The sequence below is a fragment of the Malus domestica genome, chromosome 10 (genome assembly GCF_042453785.1).
Source record: "Malus domestica chromosome 10, GDT2T_hap1".
Classification (NCBI taxonomy): Eukaryota; Viridiplantae; Streptophyta; class Magnoliopsida; order Rosales; family Rosaceae; genus Malus; species Malus domestica.
The window spans coordinates 18,192,833-18,214,384 of NC_091670.1; the positions used below are offsets into that span (position 1 = coordinate 18,192,833).

Here is a 21,552-nt window from a genome sequence, read left to right on the forward strand (position 1 = left end):
ACGAATGGCCCGTTCGCCTGCCAGGTATATGACACATGAACTGCAGCTGAGACATGGACGAGTCGAGCATAGGGAAGAGCAGCCTAGACCCATAGGTCAAGATTGGAGGCAGCCGAAAGTTCCGCTACCCCAGCAAAGACAAATTCAAGAAAAAGTTGAAAGACTCATAACCGAACGATTGCACAATTTCCAACATAAGGAGGCTACTGATGATGCGCTTCGACGAGACATGACTAACATAAGCATGTCACCATTCACAAATGAGATCGAGCGGACAGATCCACCTCGCGGGTTCACTATGCCTCACTTTATTCCGTGCAAGGGAGATGAAGACCCAGATCGACATCTCAAGCACTACCGCAGTACCATGATCCTCTACAGGAACAACGATGTGCTTATGTGCAAAAATTTTACCACAACTCTACAAGGAGTATTCATCTAACCGCTCAATAAAAAGGACATCCGACCATTTCTTCAGCATCGTAAAAGACCTTTGGGAGACAATTCGCGACTATGTCAAAAGATTCAAAGCGGAGAAGGCCAAGATTGTTGATTGCAACGAAGACATAGCAATGGCAGCATTCAAAAATGGACTTCCCACCGAGCATCCTTTATTCGAAAAACTGATCATGGGAGAAGAATTGACCCTAGCAGCTTCGTATGCTTTGGCAGAAAACATGCACTATGGGACAAGGCCAAGCAGTCTAACAAAAACGAGTCAAAAAAGAAGCACATGGAACGTTCCCCAACCAGAGAAGACTTAGCGCCTAAAACATTCACCGAATTCACAGTTCCAATCGGCCAAATTCTCTGCAAGCTCAAGAACGAACCTTGGTTCGAACTACCGCCACCCATGAAAGGCGATCTTACCAGGCTGGATCATACAAAGTATTGCGCATTCCATCAAGGACCAGGCCACACTACCAACGGCTACCTGAAATGGAAGCAGTGTCTTGAGAAGCTGACAAATGAGGGCCGATGCTACGAGTATCTTGACAAGTCAACGAAACGGCCTATATAAGTAAGGGAAGTCTCCATCACCCCCTAAACCTCGTTTGGGTTTTTTCCAAGTAAGTTTAAAGTCTCAAGCAGCTCGACGAACAAGGCTTCACAAGCCGAAGATTATCTAGTTTGTTATGCAGTTTCTGCCTTCCAGCACATTTGATTTATTTCTTTATTCTCAATGAAGATTCAAGAAGTTATTCACAAGCATAGCTCAGCTGCTGTCAACAACGACTGCTAAAAACCCATACGGATTCGCTCTCCAGTGCGAGAGGATAAACTAATTGTTCTCCAGTGTGAGAGGGTAAGCCAATTCCCCGACACCCAAAAGGGTCTACTTTCCAGTGCTAGAGGAAAAACTAATTGCTTTTCAGTGCGAGAGGATAAACTAATTGCTCTCCAGTGCGAGAGGGTAAACTAATTGCTCTTCAGCGTGAGAAGGTAAACTAATTGCTCTCCAGTGCGAGAGGGTAAACTAATTCCCCGACACCCATCTGGGTAAGCTCTCAAGTGCGAGAAGGCCACATAGCTTAAAAGATCGAATGCTTGAAGATCAACTAGGCAGCAAATGGTCAGGGGCAGCAGCCACTTTTTCACTTAACAGTTCATTCATCCGACACTTCATCTTCAGCAGCTCCGATCTTTGTAGCTTTATCCTTAACTGCTCCATCTATAGCAGCTGAGAAAAATAAACTCAAGTAGTTTCCTCATTTTTGGCAAGCAACCCAGAAATGGTAACCTAAACGGTTGCCTATGCCACGCCACTTCCTCAGCCCATGCCAAGTTAATCATTGGCTTCAATCAAGCCGAGCAGCATAAGAAATGGCCCCTGCCACACCACCTCATTGGCTCATGACAAGCCGACTCCTGGCCCCTGCCAACCGACATACTGCACCACCCCGACGGCTACCCCGTGGCAACACCTCCCAAGAAGAAGACAAGGAGAATTAAGTTTTCCTTACATCGGTGTGGCATGGAGAAGACGAAGAAAGCTACGAAAGACGGTACTTTGCACGGGCAAGATGTAGAAGATTGCTAGAGGAGGAGGAACAAATATCCTCTAAGCTCTCTCTCTCTTGTAGGGTAAAATAAATCACTCTCCAAAGTTGATTTAATAACTCACTTAAGGTGGACTTAAATAGGCTTTGAGAGAAATTTATTTTACCTTACAAGAGAGAGAGAGCTTAGAGGATATATGTTCCCTCTCCTCTAGCAATCTTCTACATCTTGCCCATGCAAATTACCATTTTTCGTAGCTTTCTTCACCTTCTCCGTGCCACACCGATGTAAGGAAAACTTAATTTTCCTTGTCTTCTTCTTGGGAGGTGCTGCCACGGGGTAGCTGTCGGGTGGTGCGGTATGTCGACTGGCAGGGGCCAGGAGTCGGCTTGTCATGAGCCAATGAGGTGCTGTGGCAGGGGCCATTTCTTATGTTGCTCGGCTTGATTGAAGCCAATGATTAACTTGGCATGGGCTGAGAAAGTGGCGTGGCATAGGTAACGGTTTAGGCCACCATGTCTAGGCTGCTTGCCAAAAATGAGGAAACTGCTTGAGTTTGATTTCTCAGCTGCTATAGATGGAGCAGTTAAGGATAAAGCTACCAAGATTGAAGCTGCCGAAGATGAAGTGTCGGATGAATGAACTGTTAAGTGCAAAAATGGATGTTGCCCCTGACCATTTGCTACCTAGTTGATCTTCAAGCATTCGATCTTTTAAGCTATGTGGCATTCTTGCACTTGAGAGCTTACCTAGATGGGTGTTAAGGAATTAGTTTACCCTCTCGCACTAGAGAGCAATTAGTTTACCCTCTCACGCTGGAGAGCAATTAGTTTACCCTTTCGCACTGTAGAGCAATTAGTTTATCATCTCGCATTGGAGAGCAATTAGTTTATCCTTTCGCACTGGAGAGCAGACCCTTTTGGGTGTCGGGGAATTGGTTTACCCTTTCACACTGGAGAGCAATTAGTTTATCCTCTCACACTGAAGAGCAGACCCTTTTGGGTGTCGGGGAATTGATTTACCCTTTCGCACTGAAGAGCAATTAGTTTATCCTTTGTTGAGAACGATCATCTACTGCCTGAATGATTCGAGGGTCACAAGGCTGTTAATCACACTCTGATCACACGATCATGGTTCATCCACCAGACTGAGGTTCTTGTCTCCTTAGAAATCAAGGATACAGAGGTACAACCTATAGAACAGATCATGTTCAAGTAAGGTCGTACCTCTGTATCCTTGATTTCTAAGGAGACAGGAACCTCAATCTGGCGGATGAACCATGATCGTGTGATCAGAGCATGATTAATAGCCTTATGACCCTCGAATCATTCAGGCAATTGATGAGAAAAATTTATTTCCCTTTCCTAGAAGGATCTAATTTCATATTAAAGAAGGAATCTACATCAAAATATGAAGCAGTCCTAAAGCAAGAAGATCTCTACACCTGCTACCCTTTCCTATGAGCAGCCCAGCAGGTGTGGGGGCATTTGTGGAGCCAAAAATAATCATAAGGCGACACGTGGATTTTTTGGTGAAGATGACAAATTTACCCTCGAGGCATACTAGGTCTCCTACACGCGAGCAGTGGAGAATCATCCATCAACCAAATCAGGAGTACCCAGAATAGGTAACAAGTTCAAATTTGTCTCATCCATCCTCATTCCATAACCTCCGAAAACCTCCCAAAACATTTCTTTTATTATGATAATTAGCCAATTAATATATTTATACTTAATTAATATATTAATTGCTAATTAAATCATCCAATTTACCACAAAATATATCACATTCAATCCCAAAGCTAGGCAATGGTTGGCCATCTCCCATGCTCCTTACCTTTCTTATTTTCCCCACTTTATTGCCCAAATTAAATTAGATAATTAACTCTATAACCCCCCATTTATTTCTTTCATATTTAATTAGCCAATAAATTGGCTAATTAAACCAAAAATTTAACCCAAAAAACCTAGTGTTGGCCGGCCACTTCCTCTCTAAAGTGGACCAACCACCAGGTTTCCAAAAAAAAAAAAAAAAAAAAAGTGGACCAACCTAGCCCTATAAATAGGCTCCTATTTTCACCAAATACTCATTCCAATCCTCTTGCAAAAAATCATAAATACTCTAAACATTCTTTCTCTCTAAAATTCTAACTTTGGCATCGGAGGTTCTTCGGCCAAAGCCCCCCCATTCATCGTGGGTGCGTGAGGCTTTTGGCCTTAACCTAAGGTGCTAGTTGTTTTGTAGGTGCAGAATCGTCCAAGGTCGAGAAGGAGAAAATTTGCATCCATAGTCCATTCCATTGTTCACAAGGACCTCTTCACCTGCCCCATCAGCTTTAGCAGCAACTACGTGTTTGTATAGCTGCTTTTAACTCCAGTGACATCGAGGCTATGTTTGATGAGAGATCTCAAAGTATTAAGAGATTGAGATTAAGTTAGGGTGAAATGAACTACATAATGTCATATAAAATGGATTAGAATGCATTTTGTAGTCCACTCCCTGATTACCAAATTTTCAGTACAAACATTCTACGCTTAGAAATTTCATTTCTTAATCATCTTCTAAACACAAGTTTATATACCATCTATGCAAAAAATATATCAAATGTTTAGGTTCAGGTTCTAAAAGACGCTAGGTGCTAGTTGAGCGGCATACTAAGGCTTAGCGCGTAGGCGCCTAGATAGTGCCCAAGCGAGGGTCTAAGCAGGCTAGGCAGATTTAAGTAAATTTATCATAAACTATAAAATATAAGTATGTGTGTATTATTTTAAAGCTTTTTCTATTAATTTTGTAAAATATTCTAGGTTCATGTATTCTTCATGGGCCTTGTTTTCTATTAAAAAATAGGATAGTACCATCCACACACCTATTTTTACACCTCACAAATCCTTGTTAATTTTTTACTTTTGATTTTCTTTAATTCATTTAATTCGATGACGGGAAATTGGGAGGGGTGTGTGGAAAGTAAAATGGGTGTGTGGATAACAATACACTAAAAAATATTGAACCTTGCTTTCTTATAAAACAAAAATAAAAAAGTGATGGATGATGCAGAAACATCTAATCTCTTTCGCTTCCCTCTTCCACGCACAAACCATTGGAAGCAGAAATTTCGCCGAGGCCTGCCGAGAGTTGCAAATGGCTGATGCGAGATTCGAGAGTTGTATCGAGATTCAAGAGTCACAACGAGATTCAATCACCTAATGCAGGATTCAATTGGAGTTCATTGCCCTTACTATTCATAAATATGTAGTTCAATTTTCTAATGTTTTCTTCGTCTTATCCTCACATGTCATTATTGTCGTAGATTTTTTATAAGATTCTCAGCGATTCATGTAGGGCCACGTGTCATTAATAATTCAGTGCCACATGTCATTATCCATTATTAATATCCGCTTAGAGTTTTAGTAAGATTCTCGACCATTCATGTAGTGCCACATGTCAATGTCTAATCTTATGATTTCCTCATTTGTCTCCATAAAAACCCTTCAAACCACCAGGTCTACTCACACCAAGCCTCTTCCATCCTCCCAAGTCATCTTAATTCATAAATTTTACAAAACAAAGTTCTTTTAACAGTGGATAACCTGAGGAGGTTGCATGAGAAAGAAGCGCAAGAAGATGAACAACGAAGAAGGAGACGTGCCCAACACTGAAGGCGTAGAGAAGCATTAACCCTTCAAGTGGTGCAAGTGGTCGCAGCCAATGGCGGAGGGACCTAAGGACCATAATAGTCCTTGGCCCACCTGCTTTTCAAAAAAAAAAAAAAAGAAGAATAGTATCAACTTTTCATTCAACCCATTTTCTAGATTCTTCACATTGGCAATTTCTCAAGGACAAGGATTGTCTGCCCTCCCACTTCCGGTGCCGTTCCATGCCCTCCTGTTTTGTGTGGTCACGGTTAAGTCATGTCAACATTTTATATTGTTTTTTTTATAGAGATAATAAGACAAAAATGAATAGTAATATAAAATGTTTGCGTGGCTTAACCGTGACCACACAAAACAGGAGGGCATGAGAGGGCACTGAAAGTGGGAGGGCAGACGTGCCCAACACTGAAGGCATAGAGAAGCATTAACCCTTCAAGTGGTGCAAGTGGTCACAGCCAATGGCGGAGGGACTTAAGGACCACAATAGTCCTTGGCCCACCTGCCTTTCAAAAAAAAAAAAAAAAAGAATAGTATCAACTTTTCATTCAGCCCATTTTCCAGAGTTTGCACATTGGCAATTTCTCAAGGACAAGGATTGTCTGCCCTCCCACTTCTGATGCCCTCCCGTGCCCTTCTGTTTTGTATGGTCACGGTTAAGCCACGTCAACATTTTATATTATTTTTTTATAGAGATAATAAGACAAAAATGAATAGTAATATAAAATGTTGATGTGAATTAACCATGACCACACAAACAGGAGTGCACGGGAGGGCACCGGAAGTGAAAGAGCAGACAATCCTTGTCCATTTCTCAAATTCCAATTAGAGTCTCCAGCACTCTTTTACAATTTTATATGATTATTATACATGGACTTTTACCCAATCGAAAACTTCATTCCACTTCCCAATATTTAAATTAATATTTTATTTGAAACCAAAAGATCTCATTCCTATTCCTTCCCCTATCATATCACTTTGTTTTATTTGTATTTATTCACATCTCTTTGTTTTTTTTTGTTGCTCTTCACTGCGCAATTAGGAGTCTAGTATGAACTCCAAATACACAGGTTCTCATCTTTAATATTTTGCAATTTGTCAATTTTATAAAAGTTTTCATCTCCCAGTATAAATTAATATAACAAATCATATTTGTTTTGCAGATTGGAAGATTAATTCCATTATTCCAACAAAGAAAAACAACATTGGAGTTTAGTTAATTGACTTACAGTCCAAAGTATGCATTTTACTATCAATTCCTCTTGCAATTTTTGTTTCTAAATTATGATTATTTTGTTATTAAATTGATGTCTTGCAATTTCTTTTAATTAATTGCCTAATTTGTTTTAGTTTGTAAAATTTAGTATAGATGTTCATATTTATTATAATTTAAAGTTAGTCAATCTATATTTTTCAATTTTCAGTTATGGAAAGATACTTCAAAAGAAAAACACAGCTTGAGATATTAGAGTTGTCGTCTCCAAAGAGTCCAAGCAACAATGAAAAGTAGTTCAAAACAAACTTGGGTGGATTCTATGGAAGTTAACTTGGAAACTCTCTAATATGATCCTGGATTGCGTAGACCGATTTTGAGTTATCATCCTAATGTTCGAGATCAAGTTCGAAGAGCCTATTTCTAAAATAAACCTTGTCAATCACGAACCATACATTTCCTTACACAAATTTCGGAGCAAAGCCTAGAAGATTCAATCATGCTTTGTTTACTACGTTTCCTACTTGGTTGGAGTATATCATATCACAGGATGCTGCCTATTGTTTATGTTGTTATCTCTTTAAACCCGATTATGGAGATCAATCCGGTGGGGATACTTTTGTTGGAATTAGATTTAAGAATTGGAAGTGCAAGAAGAAACTAGAAATTCATGTTGGAGGACCAAATAGTTCTCATAATAATGCTTGGAAAAACTGTGAGGCCTTACGTAAATCCAAAGATGATAGAAAGCTCTGGGCGCCAGGGCCAAAAAGTCCATTGGACATGAGATGAGTTGGCATGGCTGAATGCAAATGCAAAGCTTAATGCCCAGCTCCAGGAACATTGTTTTCCACTATTTCCCTTGTCTATGATCTTGGCTAGTAATTGATCTTAGCAACATATTGAAACAATTATTTCAAAATAAACTTGTTGTACCATATATTGGGCCCTAGCATTTGGGCCTCACGACCTAGCCCATGAAGCATGTAGGAGGTGAAGGGAACCCTTATTCTATAAAAGGGATCCTTCACCTCACTTTAGGGAGGATAGCAAAGAGAGAAACCCTAGCCTCCATATTGTAACCCTCAATTTACATAGTGAAACCGAATCGACACCAATGTGGACGTAGCCTCAACTTGAGGTGAACCACGATATATTTTGTGTTCTTGTGCGTTTGTGTGATTTACGGTCAGATTTATGTTGGTCCAAGATTGACCCAATTTTGTGCATCAACAAAACTGAATAAGATCGAATTGATTATCAAACTCGATTAGGTGCATCATTTTGGGTTAGTAGGATTCTCTTACAACAAGGTCTTCTGTTTCATAGGCATGATGAATCTGAAAATTCACTCAACCATGGAAATTTTCTTGAAATTTTGCGGTGGCTACGTCACTATAATAAGGGTATAAAAGCTGTCACGCTAGAAAATGCTCCTAAAAATTTGAAATTGACATCTGAAGTGCTATTTCATATGAAATCATTAGTTCAATCACTAGTGATATTGATGATTCATTATTTGATATTCTTGTTGATGAATCACGAGGCATGTCTTCAAATGAACAAATGGCCATTGTACTACGCTATGTGGATAAGGGTCTTGTGATAGAGCGCTTTGTAGGTATTGAGCATGATGCAAATACTAAAACTTCCTCACTCAAGTTAACCATTGATGACTCATTTTCTAGACATGGATTAAGCATATCTGAATTACGTGGATAAGACTATGATGGGGCAAGTGAGCATGATGCAAATACTAAAGCTTCATCACTCAAGTTAACCATTGATGACTTCTTTTCTAGACATGGATTAAGCATATCTAAATTACGTGGATAAGACTATGATGGGGCAAGTAATATGCAAGGTGAGAATGGACTTATAGCTCTAATTCTAAATGAGAATAAGTCTGCCTTTTTATGTGCATTGTTTTGCTCATCAATTTCAATTAGGTTTAGTAGTAGTGGCAAAAAAGAATTCAGAAATTGAAGATCTCTTATTATGGTTTCTTTTGTGGTGAATGTTATGGTGGCATCTTTTAAGCATCGTGGTATTGTTAGAGAGAAACATGTTTTTGTAGTTTTGGAAGCACTATAAAATAACTAGCTTTAAAGTGGACAAGGTTTGAATTAAGAAGCTACTCTTAAGCCGGCCAATGATGCACGATGGAGCTCTCACTATAGTTGTTTAATTAGTTTGGCTTACATGTTCTCATCAGCGATAAAAGTGCTTGAGATTGTAAGGAAAGATGGAACAAGTTCAGAACAAAAATTTGAAGCAAAGGTTCTATTGACTTTTATTTAATCTTTAAACTTCAATTTTTGTCTACACGATGAAAAAAATTATGGGAATCATAGACGATTTGTCACAAGCATTACAAAAGAAGGATCAAGATATCATGAATGCAATGAACTTAGTCAATATATGCAAAGGAAGGTTGGAAAGGTTGAAAGAAAGTGGTTCAAAATCTTTATTTGATGAAGTTTCATCCCTTTGTGACAAGAATCATATTTAACTGCCTAGCATGTATGATATTTTTCGAGTGGAGATCGGCCAAACCAAAAAGCTCAGCCCATCACAAACTTGCATCATTATCGTGTTGATTTATTGACCGATGTCATAGATAAGCAACTCACTAAGTTAACGATCGATTTACTGAGAAGAATATTGAATTACTTCTTTGTTGGAATGTTTAAGTCCAAGTGATTCTTTCTCCGCTTTAACAAAGAAAAATTGATGTGTTTTATCCAATTTTATCCAAGTGATTTTTCAAAGCATTATCTTAAGTTACTCAAAGAACAACTTGAGAATTACGTTTGGGACATGACCTCTAATAGGAAGTTTACATATTTGAAAGGAATTAGCGATCTTGTACAAAAGATGGTTGAGGCAAAGAAAGATCACACTTACATGTTCGTGTACTTGTTTTTTACACTAGCACTCATTTTACCCGTTGCAACCGCAAGTGCAGAGTGAGTCTTTTCTGTTATGAACATTGTGAAGAACACCTTACTTTTCATGTATATATTATGATGTTTTGGTTGGTTGTGTTGTAAATACTATCCGTTCAATTTTTTTTTTAACATTTGTCAAATGTCCCTCCTAACCCAAATCCTAGCTCCGCCACTGATCCTAGCAAAATTCACCATAACGAAGAAGCAGGTGGCTCAAGCACAGTCATGTGCCCAACCTCAACCGATGCAAGGAAGCCGAGGTGAGGATCTGTTGCAAGATTACTTTATTCCAAATTGTTTATACCTAGCAAATTATTTTTGTAGAGATTTAGGATGCGACCACAGTTGTTCAACAAAATCATGATTTCTATTTACAACCATGATAATTAATTTGTTCAAAAGAAGGATGCTGAGCGTAATTTAGGTTTTCTTGGTTAATCACCTATTTTCAACAATGTGTTGATAAGAGTCGCATCAAATCACATATGAAATCAACAGTACAATGTACTTGTGAAATTGGTACTAGGTGGAATAACTTGCAATTTAAAATATATGTACGTGCTTGTCTGACTGGTCAGCAACACTCATCAACTAAGCTCAAATTGTTAGTTTACTCATGATAGAAGAAGTCAAATTAAATTTCAGTTTACTAAAAAGTTCCTAGTTAACTTAGGTCCAGTTTAGTGCACATTTTAATACTGACAAGCTTAGTTGCAAGGACTTATCTATTTGTGGAAATGATGAGCATATACCACAACCAAAAGGAAGATAAGTAAACTAGTATAGCGATAAATTGCACATGATGTTTTTGCCCGGAAAAACCCACCTCTGGGTTAAAAAAACCTAGGACTCTCCATTAAGTCCAATCCTTTAGTGAAAACAAGATTCTTACAAAGTAACCACACAAGCTCAATTCCTAGATCCTAATCTACAGAGTAGCTTGTACCTTTGTGCAACCTTGTTTTTCACAAAGTGGCAGCTCCTCCTGAGCTCTTCGCCTTGTGGCACCGAAATCCAATCAACTTATGCAAATGATATTATGATGAAGTTCATGCAAATTTAGATTCGATGTCTAGTCAGTTTCACCAGTTAAACACTTGAAGGATGAAACTAACGTGAATTCAAAAAGAGGTAAGTTCAAAGATTTGAAATTTCGGCAAAAAACTTGGCCTGAAACAAATATCATAATTACAAAAGCAATGCTACCCTAATATGCAATGATGTGGATGTTTAGTGCATGAATGTGATTTTATGGCTAGGGTCTTCAAGTAAGAACCAAAAGGAAGCTCCAAGCTGAAATGAACCTTTTTTTTTTTTCTTCAGAAATAAACTCTCATAGCCAAACTAAAATGAACCACTAGATTGTGCTTTTATAGCATGCTAATGTTTCAGACAAAGAGAGATGATGGAAAGCCACGTGTCATGTGCAAAAGCAATAAAAAAAGATCTAGTGTTGAAAAGCACTCTCTTGGAAAAACTGTCAAAAAACCCATGTGGGTTGTCTTAAAGTGTGTGCCCAGCTTGCGTGACAACAACGAGAATATTTCACAAGATAAAACCACTAGACATAATGAACTGGAAATAATGGCATGAAATGCATATGTATGCACAAACCTTTGATGAGAGAAATTGAGCTCTTGAAGTGATATTTCCAGTAGCATGATCCCAAATAAGCAATTAAAACCCTAAAACTAACTAGAGCATGTGTGGTACAGTTTATAACATTTGACAAGGAGGCTTTTCTTGACAAAACAACCTAAACCCTATAACTAAATTTTCCCAACCTCACTCAAGAGAACACAAAAGGACAAATCCTGCAAAGAAGTACTCTTGACAAAGAACAAGTGAAAAGTTATCATGGTTAAAGCAATTGCAAGGAAGTAAATTGTTTAGCATTGTACCTGATTGCAACACAACACAAATTTTTCATTTTCTCCCCCACTTTGTCATGGCAAAGAAAGGATGTAAAATGAATGATATGCCATTTTCATTAAACAAAATAAAAGGATATGTCAATTAAGCTCATCAAATAAATATCCAACGACCAACAAAGTAATAAGAACTAGTAACAAGGACATAAAGTCTAACAACTTAACAGCAAAAAAAATGAACTCCCCTGTAAGATGTGCTCTCCTAACAGCCTATATTCACAAACTACACTCTGCCATCAGCTCACACCCCCATAAGCTAGAACTCCTTGGATTGAGACGATGCATTTGAGCGATGTGGTGAACTAATAGCCTCAATTTTTTTAATAGGGTATTCCTCAATGTCTTTTTCAAGATCCTCTTCAACTTCATCCTTCTCATCATCCGAGTACGTGAACCTGATATGCTTGGCCATGGGGATAGGGTGAGAGGATAGGTTCAATTTTTCAGGAGAGGCAATACCTTTTCCTTTGGCAGCATATGCTGCAGCCATGTTTGTAGCAACATCCTGAGAATGAGCAGATGATGTGGTAGTGAAATAAGATGGGGATGATGGTACAAATTGAGGTTGAGGGACAACTGTGGGAGATAAGGGAATCACTGAGCATTTAGAAGTCAATTTTGAAGGACGTATAGCGAGCTCAAGCATAAATAAAGATGGATTTTAGGAAGATTGACTCAAAGACTATGCAGGAATGGTGTGACTGACATAAGGTAAGGATGTAGTTTGACCCATTGACGATTGAAACTCAACAAATTGTCTACGAACAAAGTTAATCCTAGACTTTAGATAAGCAATTTTTTCGCTCTTGAGAAACATTTGGTGGTGGAGGAGGACGGCGTCCACCATGAGTGACGGCACACATCACGTCACTTAGGTTTATAAGTCTTTTATCCAAATCATTTGTGGTTCGATGACACAACTCAATGATAAGACAAGGGTGAATAGTAAAGCCTTTTTGTTGTTTACCAGAACGCTTGCTTTTTGACATAATGGACCTAAATATCAAGTATCCAAAAGGAACATCCAATAGACTGAGCATATCATGCAATATTTTGGCTGAATCTAGAGTAGGATTACTATTGTTTGACGACCCTAGAATATTTCTACGAATAAAGTCAAACCAAATCCTGTAAAACAATTTAAGATGAGATTTCGACACTTGATTTTTAACCAAAGGAATGGAGGGGTTCAAATAAGCTTCTCAATGATAAGCTTTCATGTCATAGTGACATGTCAAAAGGTCAAAGTTGTACATAACATAAGCATAGGAATGTTCAAGACCTAAGACAAAGCTAATGACAAATGAATCGAAGGGGACATGGACTCTATGGACATGCACTTCACTACCAGTGTCAGGAAACTTAGACGAAACATTTGCATAAAATTCTTGAACCATTGAAAGATTGAAGGTTAAATGAGGTGAGTTTACCTGATGAAGTTTGTACCTTTCAACGAGATAGGTCATCCCAGACAATCCTTCTCTCAAGAACAACTTTTTTGGAAGCCATAATCGCAAAGAATTTCTTGGCACGAGATGTGGGAAACGTGGGATGCAGAGTGTTGGCTTCTTTTGCGGTTTAAGAACGGATTTTGCAATAAGGAGATGAAGTGTACAACCAATTTGATTGAAACACCCTTAGGTTATTTTCTGGAGTGATGAGATTAAGTTCAGCTTGAAGACATGATTGAAACACCCTTATGTTGACAGTTGCTCAAAGTTTGAAACGAGAAAGATGACTAAAGCAAATTGCATAAATGAGGATGAATGTAAAAACATAATGTGGTACGAGAGGGTAAGCTCCTAGGACATTGTGAGTTTAATCTGGACCGTAGAGATGATATCAACGGTTTAGATTAAAGGATTAAACTATAAAGTGCAATGACATAAATACCCTGAATGAACATCTCTTTTCTAACAAGTGCCAGCAACTGGACAGAAAAAGTAAACAACCAATTTGAAAATAGTTTTTTCCCAAACACAATAATCACAGGGAATACCACACTCAACACCAACAAATGACACAGAAGACTAGCACTATCTTAGCACCATTAGGCTATAGCCAATAAGACATTCCTCACAGATAATCACATATAAAAACAGCTCCAATATTTATGCTTCCAAACACAAGAGCTGAACTTAAACAAAGACTTGAAGGGAAATATGATATGTAGTGCTATCTACAAAGGTCTTCAAAGTCATACATAGATGGTAAACCATAAATTAACACAAGTTCATACATATATGATGTGTGAAGGTATAAGAATGGGATTGGAGATAGACATCTTTAAATCATAACTTCATTTGACTATGCTCAAGATTAATTTAAAGGCTAACCAAAATTTTAATAATCCATTAAGTTCAAGAAACAACACTTAAAATATAAATCAAGCAAATAAGCAAAACACAAAACTACGAACATTGGGAAGCCAAAGCCAAATGGAACTTGAGATGGCATATAGAAGCAAGAAACCCAAGTCATTTGATATAGTTGGTGCAAGATGTATTTGAAGCACCCTAAAACACTTTTGAACTTTTTATGACAAGTGGGAATGATGTGATCGAACATGACATTACATGAGAGAACATATTTGTAGGGATGAATGATTGAGATTCACTTTTTGACAAATTGAGTATGTTGACCATAAGTGGTGATGTTGATGCTCAAATCAATAATTTTTCTTTTGTGAAGCATTGAGCATGAAAGCAAGATAAAACAGGTGGTGTTTTGCACTGGAATTGATACTTAAAGCCACTACATCTTCTTCAGCATCTGATGACTCTTTAGAGTTGTCGGAAACTTCATCTTCACTATCACTCCATGTCGCCATCATGGCCTTATCACATTTCTGACTTGACACTTTGTTGTTTGCACACTTAGCCGCACAATAACTATTACCACCACATGCAAAGCAAGGTCAATGTACATTTGAGAAAGACTTGTCCCTTCTATCAGTAAACTTCTCTTGTTTTCTTCCAATGTTGAGCATTTCATGGGGTTGAGTCATGTGATTTGTTGATGATTCTATATTCCTTTTGACCTCCTTGCCCTTGGTTTTGAGTATCCTTTTGAACTATTTAACAAATAAGGCAAGATCATCTCAAAGGATTGATCACATGATTCATTTTCAACACAACTATTTCTCACACTTTGAAAAACAATTTCTTTATTTTTCTTGGAATCACCTTCTTCTATGTCAAGCTCAATTTCATAAGTTATGAGTTTACCCACCAATTTTCCAAGCTTAATCTCATTTAAGTCTTGAAATTCTTGAATAGTTGCCTTCTTTGGTTCAAATCTCTTGGGCAAAGTCCTCAAGATCTTTTGAACAACAATTGTCTCATCAATAGACTATCCCAACCCCAAGGCCTTATCTATTAACATTTCTACTTTTCCATAAATGGTCGAGAAAGTCTCTGACTCAAACATTCTTACATCCTCGAACTTAGACTAGATCATCTGAAGTTTAAGCTCTTCTACTTGTTTGTCTCCTTCATGCAAAATTATGTGTTTGTGTCGAGCTCCCAAAGATCACTCTATGTATATCTAGAGCAAAGCTCTGATACCAATTGAAATTAATACTAGGTGGAATAACTTGCAATTTAAAATCTATATATGTGCTTGTTTGACTAGTCAACAACACTCATCAACTAAGTTCAGATTGTTAGTTTACTCACAACGGAAGAAGTCAAATTAAATTTCAGGTTACTAAAAAGTTCCAAGTTAACTCAAGTCCAGTTTAGTGTACATTTTAATATTGACAAGCTTAGTTGCAAGGACTTATCTATTTGTGGAAAATGATGAGCATATACCACAACCAAAAGGAAGATAAGTAAACTAGTATAGCGATAAATTGCACTGGATGCTTTTGGCTGGAAAAACCCACATCTGGGTTAAAAAACCTAAGACTCTCCATTAAGTCCAATCCACTAGTGAAAAAAAGATTCTTACAAAGTAACCACATAAGCTCAATTCCTAAATCCTAATCTACAGAGTAGCTTGTACCTTTGTGCAACCTTGCCTTTCACGAGATAGACTCATTTGGTATTTACGAAGTGGCAGCTCCTCCTGAGCTCTTCACCTTGTAGCACTGAAATCCAATCAACTTATGCAAATGATATTATGATGAAGTTCATGTAAATCTAGATTCGATGTCTAGTCAGTTTCACTAGTCAAACACTTGAAAGAAATAACGCGAATCCAAAAAGAGGTCAATTCAAAGATTTGAAACTTAGGAAAAACTTGACTTGAAACAAAGATCATAATTACAAAAGCAATGCTACCCTAATATGCAATGATGTAGGTGTTTAGTGTATGAATGATTTTGTGGCTAGGGTTTTCAAGTAAGAACCAAAGGGTAGCTCCAAGCTGAAATCAACCTTTTTCAGAAAATAAACTCTCACAAAAAAATTGAAATGAAACCCTAGATTGTGCTTTTATAGTGGGCGGATGTTTCAAACAAAGAGGGGCTGGAAAAGCCATGTGTCATGTGCAAAAGCAATAAAAAAAGATCTAGGGTTGAAAAGCACTCTTGGGAAAAAAAACTGTCAGAAAGCCCATGTGGGTTGTCTTAAAGTGTGTGCCCAACTTGCGTGGCAACAACAAGAATATTTGACAAGACAAAACCACTAGACATAATGACTAGAAATAATGGCATGAAATGCATATGTATGAACAAACCTTTGATGAGAGAAATTAAGCTTTTGAAGTGATATTTCCAGCAGCATGATCTCAGAGAAGCAATTAAAACCCTAAAACTAACTAGAGCATGTGTGGTATAGTTTACAACATTTGACAAGGGAAGCCAAACAATAAAACTAGACTTCACAATTTGGGGGTTTACTATGTAGCCAATGGAATATATCCCTCATGGTCCACTTTTGTCGACCGTGCCAAATCCACACCCAATGAAGGAAAAACACTTTGCAGCAAAGCCAAATGGGTACCTGAAGGATGTGAAGAGGTGTTTTGATATAATCCAAGCTCGTTGGGCAATCAATAAAGGGTCTGCTTGACTATGGAATGATGGGGCACTTAAAGGCATCATGATGACGTGCATCATCCTCCATAACATGATTGTGGTAGTAGAAATATGCCGTCTTCAGTCTTGATGAATTTGTACCTACATAATAATTAACACCTTTAATCAAAGACCAAAGCCTCACATGCCTACGAGCTGGGGAAAGGGGGTTTGGCAAATGGATCTCTAATGCCTAAGTGTTTAGTGCTTGTCTACATCGCAAAAGTTTACTAGGAATTTGGTGGAGATGAGGTATTTACAAGGAGAAGTGACTGGCCATACAGTTAGGGCTTTTGCTGGCAGCATCTGATTGGCCAAAGTGTGTCATCCTTCGGATGAATGTGAAAATAATACTCCCAAGATATTAATTAGGAGATAATATCTTGGAAGAAACGAATGAGGCTCATTCTCATGCTTAAATGTTAATTTGTAGTGTCTTATTTTAGTACTTTTGGTGTGTTTTATTTTATTATTTTGGTGTGTTTAATTTTAAACCTTTTATTTGCAAGTGTGTTCAACTTTGTAAGCTTTTTTAATTTTTCAAATTTCTTGTGATAGTTTTATATATTTTTTAGAGTTGAATTAATTCTGGGCACTGAATTTTTCAATTTTTTTAAATCTGATGCACCACGTGGCGCAGCCCCAAAAATTTTAATTATTTTTACCGTTGAGTTTAGGGTTTAGGATTTAGACAAGTACACCTTGGGACGGACGCAAGTGTTGTTCATTGTTGTTTCATCAAATATTAATCAACTAACCCTTTACTCAAAGTTTCAAACATCTAAGCACAAATAGATAGATTGTATTTTCTCATCATATTGGTGCATATAGCTTTCAATAAGCTTGTGAGTAGGAGGCTTTGTGCAAAATATTTCTATTTCTAAAGATGCATTATCTAAAAGTAAGCTTTTGCTTTTTTATAAAGGAAAACTAATGAAAATGACTTGAAAATTTTGAGTTTTAACAATAAAGACAAAATAAAGGGTAAAGTGAATAGTACCAAGATTGACTTTTTAGTATAAAAATATGATTTTCGTTAAAGTTAACAACAGAAATATCGACCGTATCGAAGAAATTTTAAACACTGATCGATATGTTCAGGGGAGAGCACTCGCTTTCCACTAACTCCTCGTATTCTTTTAAGTTTTCCCAATTGTTTGGGTAGAAATAGAAGTAGCCAACCCACCATCCACTAAAATCATGCCAAACTTTGAATCTTCTTAGCTTTTCATGTGTAAATGCTTCACATGGAGATGGAAGTGGTATCCATACACACATCTTTCACCTTCCAAAAGGGATATCTAAAAGTTTTACAGACAAGCTAAAGTGGGCACTCTTTGCCATTTGCAAGTGAAAGTAGGACGGAGAATATTTTTGTATAGAGAAACATACACCTGAATTTTACTACGCTAATAAGCCCTTGAGGTTAGCCCGATAGATTCAAGTTAGAGAGTGAGAAATAATGAGTTAGAACTAAGATTCAGGCTCGATTCTCTCCAATGTAACAAAAAAATAGGCTGAAGTGCGGATTTAATTCCTAAATTATCATCTCAGTGAAAATTAGATCTCTAAATTATTTTTTCGGTAAAATAAGCCCCAAATTCATTAAAATTTGCTAATTTCATCCCTAATATCATATTCAAATATATTTTATTCAATTTTTCATTAACTTAAGTCACTTAACACACTTTAGAGTGTAATACCATCACTTTCTCGCCTATAAGCCAACATTTCATAAAGGTTGCGAATCTAACGTCTAATTTACCCTCCAAAGTTAACTCCAATTATCATCCAAAGTTAACTCCATACAGTATTTCTTTATGTAAAATTATCAATCTACCCTTCAATGTGTATCACATGCAAGTAGAATGACTTAAATTGACGAAAAATTGAATATAGTAGCTTCAAATATAATATTAAAGATGTAATTAACAGATTTTTATAATTCAATGACTAATTTTTCTGAAAAAAATAATTTAAGGACCTAATTTTCACTCATGATATTTTCTATCAGAAACTAAATTAGCAGTTCACCCATAAAAATATACTACCATCTTGACCTAGATCTAGTCTTTAAAGGCTTTTGATGCCGGTTGGTTATGCAAAACATCTACCCACATGTATGAATGAATCAAAAAGCCTTGAGGGCTATCTGTGACTCATTAATTCAGCATCACATTTGTTTATTATGTTAATCAAAACTCTCTTTCCTACTAGCAGCATTATCAGAGAGAGAGAGAGAGAGTCTTACACACTTTAATAAAGCTCAGAAATCATGTCTTAATCACTTTTTATGAGTGATTAGTGTGTGAAAGTGAGAACTTTAAGGGGACAAAACTCCTTCCTCTTGTACTCTTGTGCTTGATTTATGTCAGAAATAAAAGACTAAATACGAGTGGCTCTCACTCCCAGTTCCAACAGGAAGAGACCCACATCCACATAGATACTATTGTCCCAAAGAGAACACCAAAAATCTTTGCTACCCAAGATACCTCTCTATCTGGTTTTCTATTTCCTTACTTTCTTAAACCATTATTGCTAATTCTGTGGGCCCCAAATCTACCCCACCACAAATTAAAAACCAATGGGCAATCAAAACTAGAGTAACTATATCCCCACTTCCAAGACAGTCACATAAATTTTTTTAGCTGCATTCATCTTTCTGAAGCTCATCATTCACTCATCTCCACTCAGCATTTGCATATTTTTACCGGTAGGTTGGTTCTCTATCTTTAATGCCATTCATACCTACTTGACATGAAAGGGTTTACTACTTACTGCAATTTTCTCGTGGGTAACTAACTTATCTCCTACATGCTAATAGGATATTCCAATCTAATCTTAACTACAAGAAGAGGGATTCGAACATGGGTTCAAGGAAAGAGTGAGCAAACTGCTCCGACCAACTTGGCTATGCTCAAGTCTGCAATTACATTTTGAAAACTAAGCAAGGTGAAGTTCTGAGTTACTGCTACATGCTAATAGGATATTCCAATCAAATCTTAACTACGAGAAGAGGGTTTCGAACATGGGTTTGAGGAAAGACTGCGCAAACTGCTCCAACCGCCTTGGCTAGGCTCAGGTCTGCAACTACATTTTGAAAAGTACTAAGCAAGGTGAAGTTCTGATTTACTGCTGATGCCCCTACAGATTATTCCAGAACCGGCTTTTCATTTGTCAATTCCTGCTCCATAACCTACAGATTCCTACTGATAATAAGAAGAGTTGTATAGTTGGTGGATAAGAAGCAATGGTGGCAGGCACTTGAGATAAATGGTTAGCATAATGTTTTTTACTAGTGAGGAATTGTTGTAGGACTGTCAACTCTGTAACTCTTCAGTTACTCCAAAAGGAAATATAAAGTTGGTGCCATTTGAGGAACAGAGAAAAGGAGGAAGATGAAAGTGGAGAATCCTAAGCTTTAAAGGGGCAACAGTGAAGATGACATAAGCAATGTCCCCTAGAGCACAAAGCATCACAAGGTGGGGTCCACTTCATTTAGATGAGATAAAATAAAACACAGGCTTTCTCCACTTTACCTTCTACTGCTTCTCTCCATTTCTTCATCTCTCTTCCTCTTTGATCTAACCCTTCAACCAGTCATCAACTTCCTTTCGACACCCGCACTTGATTTGAAATTGAGAAATGATCACCGAGGGAGAAAAAGAAAGTGAAACAATGTTAAATAAAGAGCGAAATAGAATTTCGATAAGCAACGATGACAGAGAAGAAACTGAAGATCTTAATCGAGGAGAGTGGCTGAACCTGAGCCTAGGTAGCCTTTCAACAGAAGGAGAGATGGACTCACAGGCAAGACCGAATTCCGGTAAGGTTTTCTCCTGTAACTTCTGCATGAGGAAGTTCTTCAGCTCGCAGGCATTAGGAGGTCACCAGAACGCCCACAAGAGAGAAAGAGGTGCAGCAAGAAGATACCAGTCCCAAAGAATGATGTCAATGATGGGTTTTCCTTTTGCTACTTCTACGGTTAGATCACTCAGCGTTCAATCCCACTCACTTGTGCACAAGCCAAGCAGAGATGAAACTTCACTTGTAGCGAGATTTAGTGATGCCAATGCAAGGTTTAGCATGATGCCTTTTACACTGGATGATGTAATGGATTCTATGTGGCCAGGCAGCTTCCGCTTGGATCCACAAGCATTAGAGCCGCAATCAGAGCCATGCAAGCTTGACTTAAACCTCCGACTCTGATCCACCCATCCTACTACCTTTATGACTACTATTTCGAAGAGGTTAATTATTTCATCTATCAAGTACAGAACTAGCGTAGGTTAGAGGCCTACTTGGAGAGTCACCTCTGTACTACCTAATGAACTAGTAAAGATACTGAGAAGTTCCTACTGTTTTAGGCATGTTGTAATATTCAAGTTATTTCCTATTCAATGACGCATGCAATAATCTCAAGAGCATTATATTTCATCGCAATGAGTTCTTTTGGGGTTTGTTTATTCTTCCCCTGATTATTAATCTCTAGTTTTGTTGTATATATAGCGCAAACAATATTATGGTTTTTCTTATTTGAGAGTAATGTTCTAGCCTAAAAGCTACCACAACCCAACCAGCTTTTACTTCTCAAAAGCTACATCCCTGAGGCCTTGAGAAAGGTCAAAGTATAATCATATTACCAACTTTATAAAATCAGAGAATTTGAAAGTAAATACATAATTCTGACAAATTTTGCATGCATGTGAAGTTTCAGTAGCCTGTAGACAGGGTCAAGACTGTACACCTAGATTGTAATCCAATTATCCGAAAGATAAGAGTCTTGCAC

The 21,552-nt window shown here is 37.7% G+C and overlaps 1 protein-coding gene and 1 pseudogene across 1 annotated transcript; one reads left to right on the forward strand and one right to left on the reverse strand.

Moving 5' to 3' along the window:
- Positions 1-3,000: 3,000 nt before the first annotated feature.
- LOC114819379 (small nucleolar RNA U3) lies at positions 3,001-3,225 on the reverse strand (annotated as a pseudogene).
- A 17,067-nt stretch (positions 3,226-20,292) lies between these two features.
- Positions 20,293-21,206, forward strand: LOC103401312 (zinc finger protein 7-like). The gene has a single exon (XM_008340023.4). The coding sequence runs from the start codon at positions 20,409-20,411 to the stop codon at positions 20,970-20,972; it is 564 nt and encodes a 187-aa protein (XP_008338245.1). The 5' UTR covers positions 20,293-20,408; the 3' UTR covers positions 20,973-21,206.
- Positions 21,207-21,552: the final 346 nt, after the last annotated feature.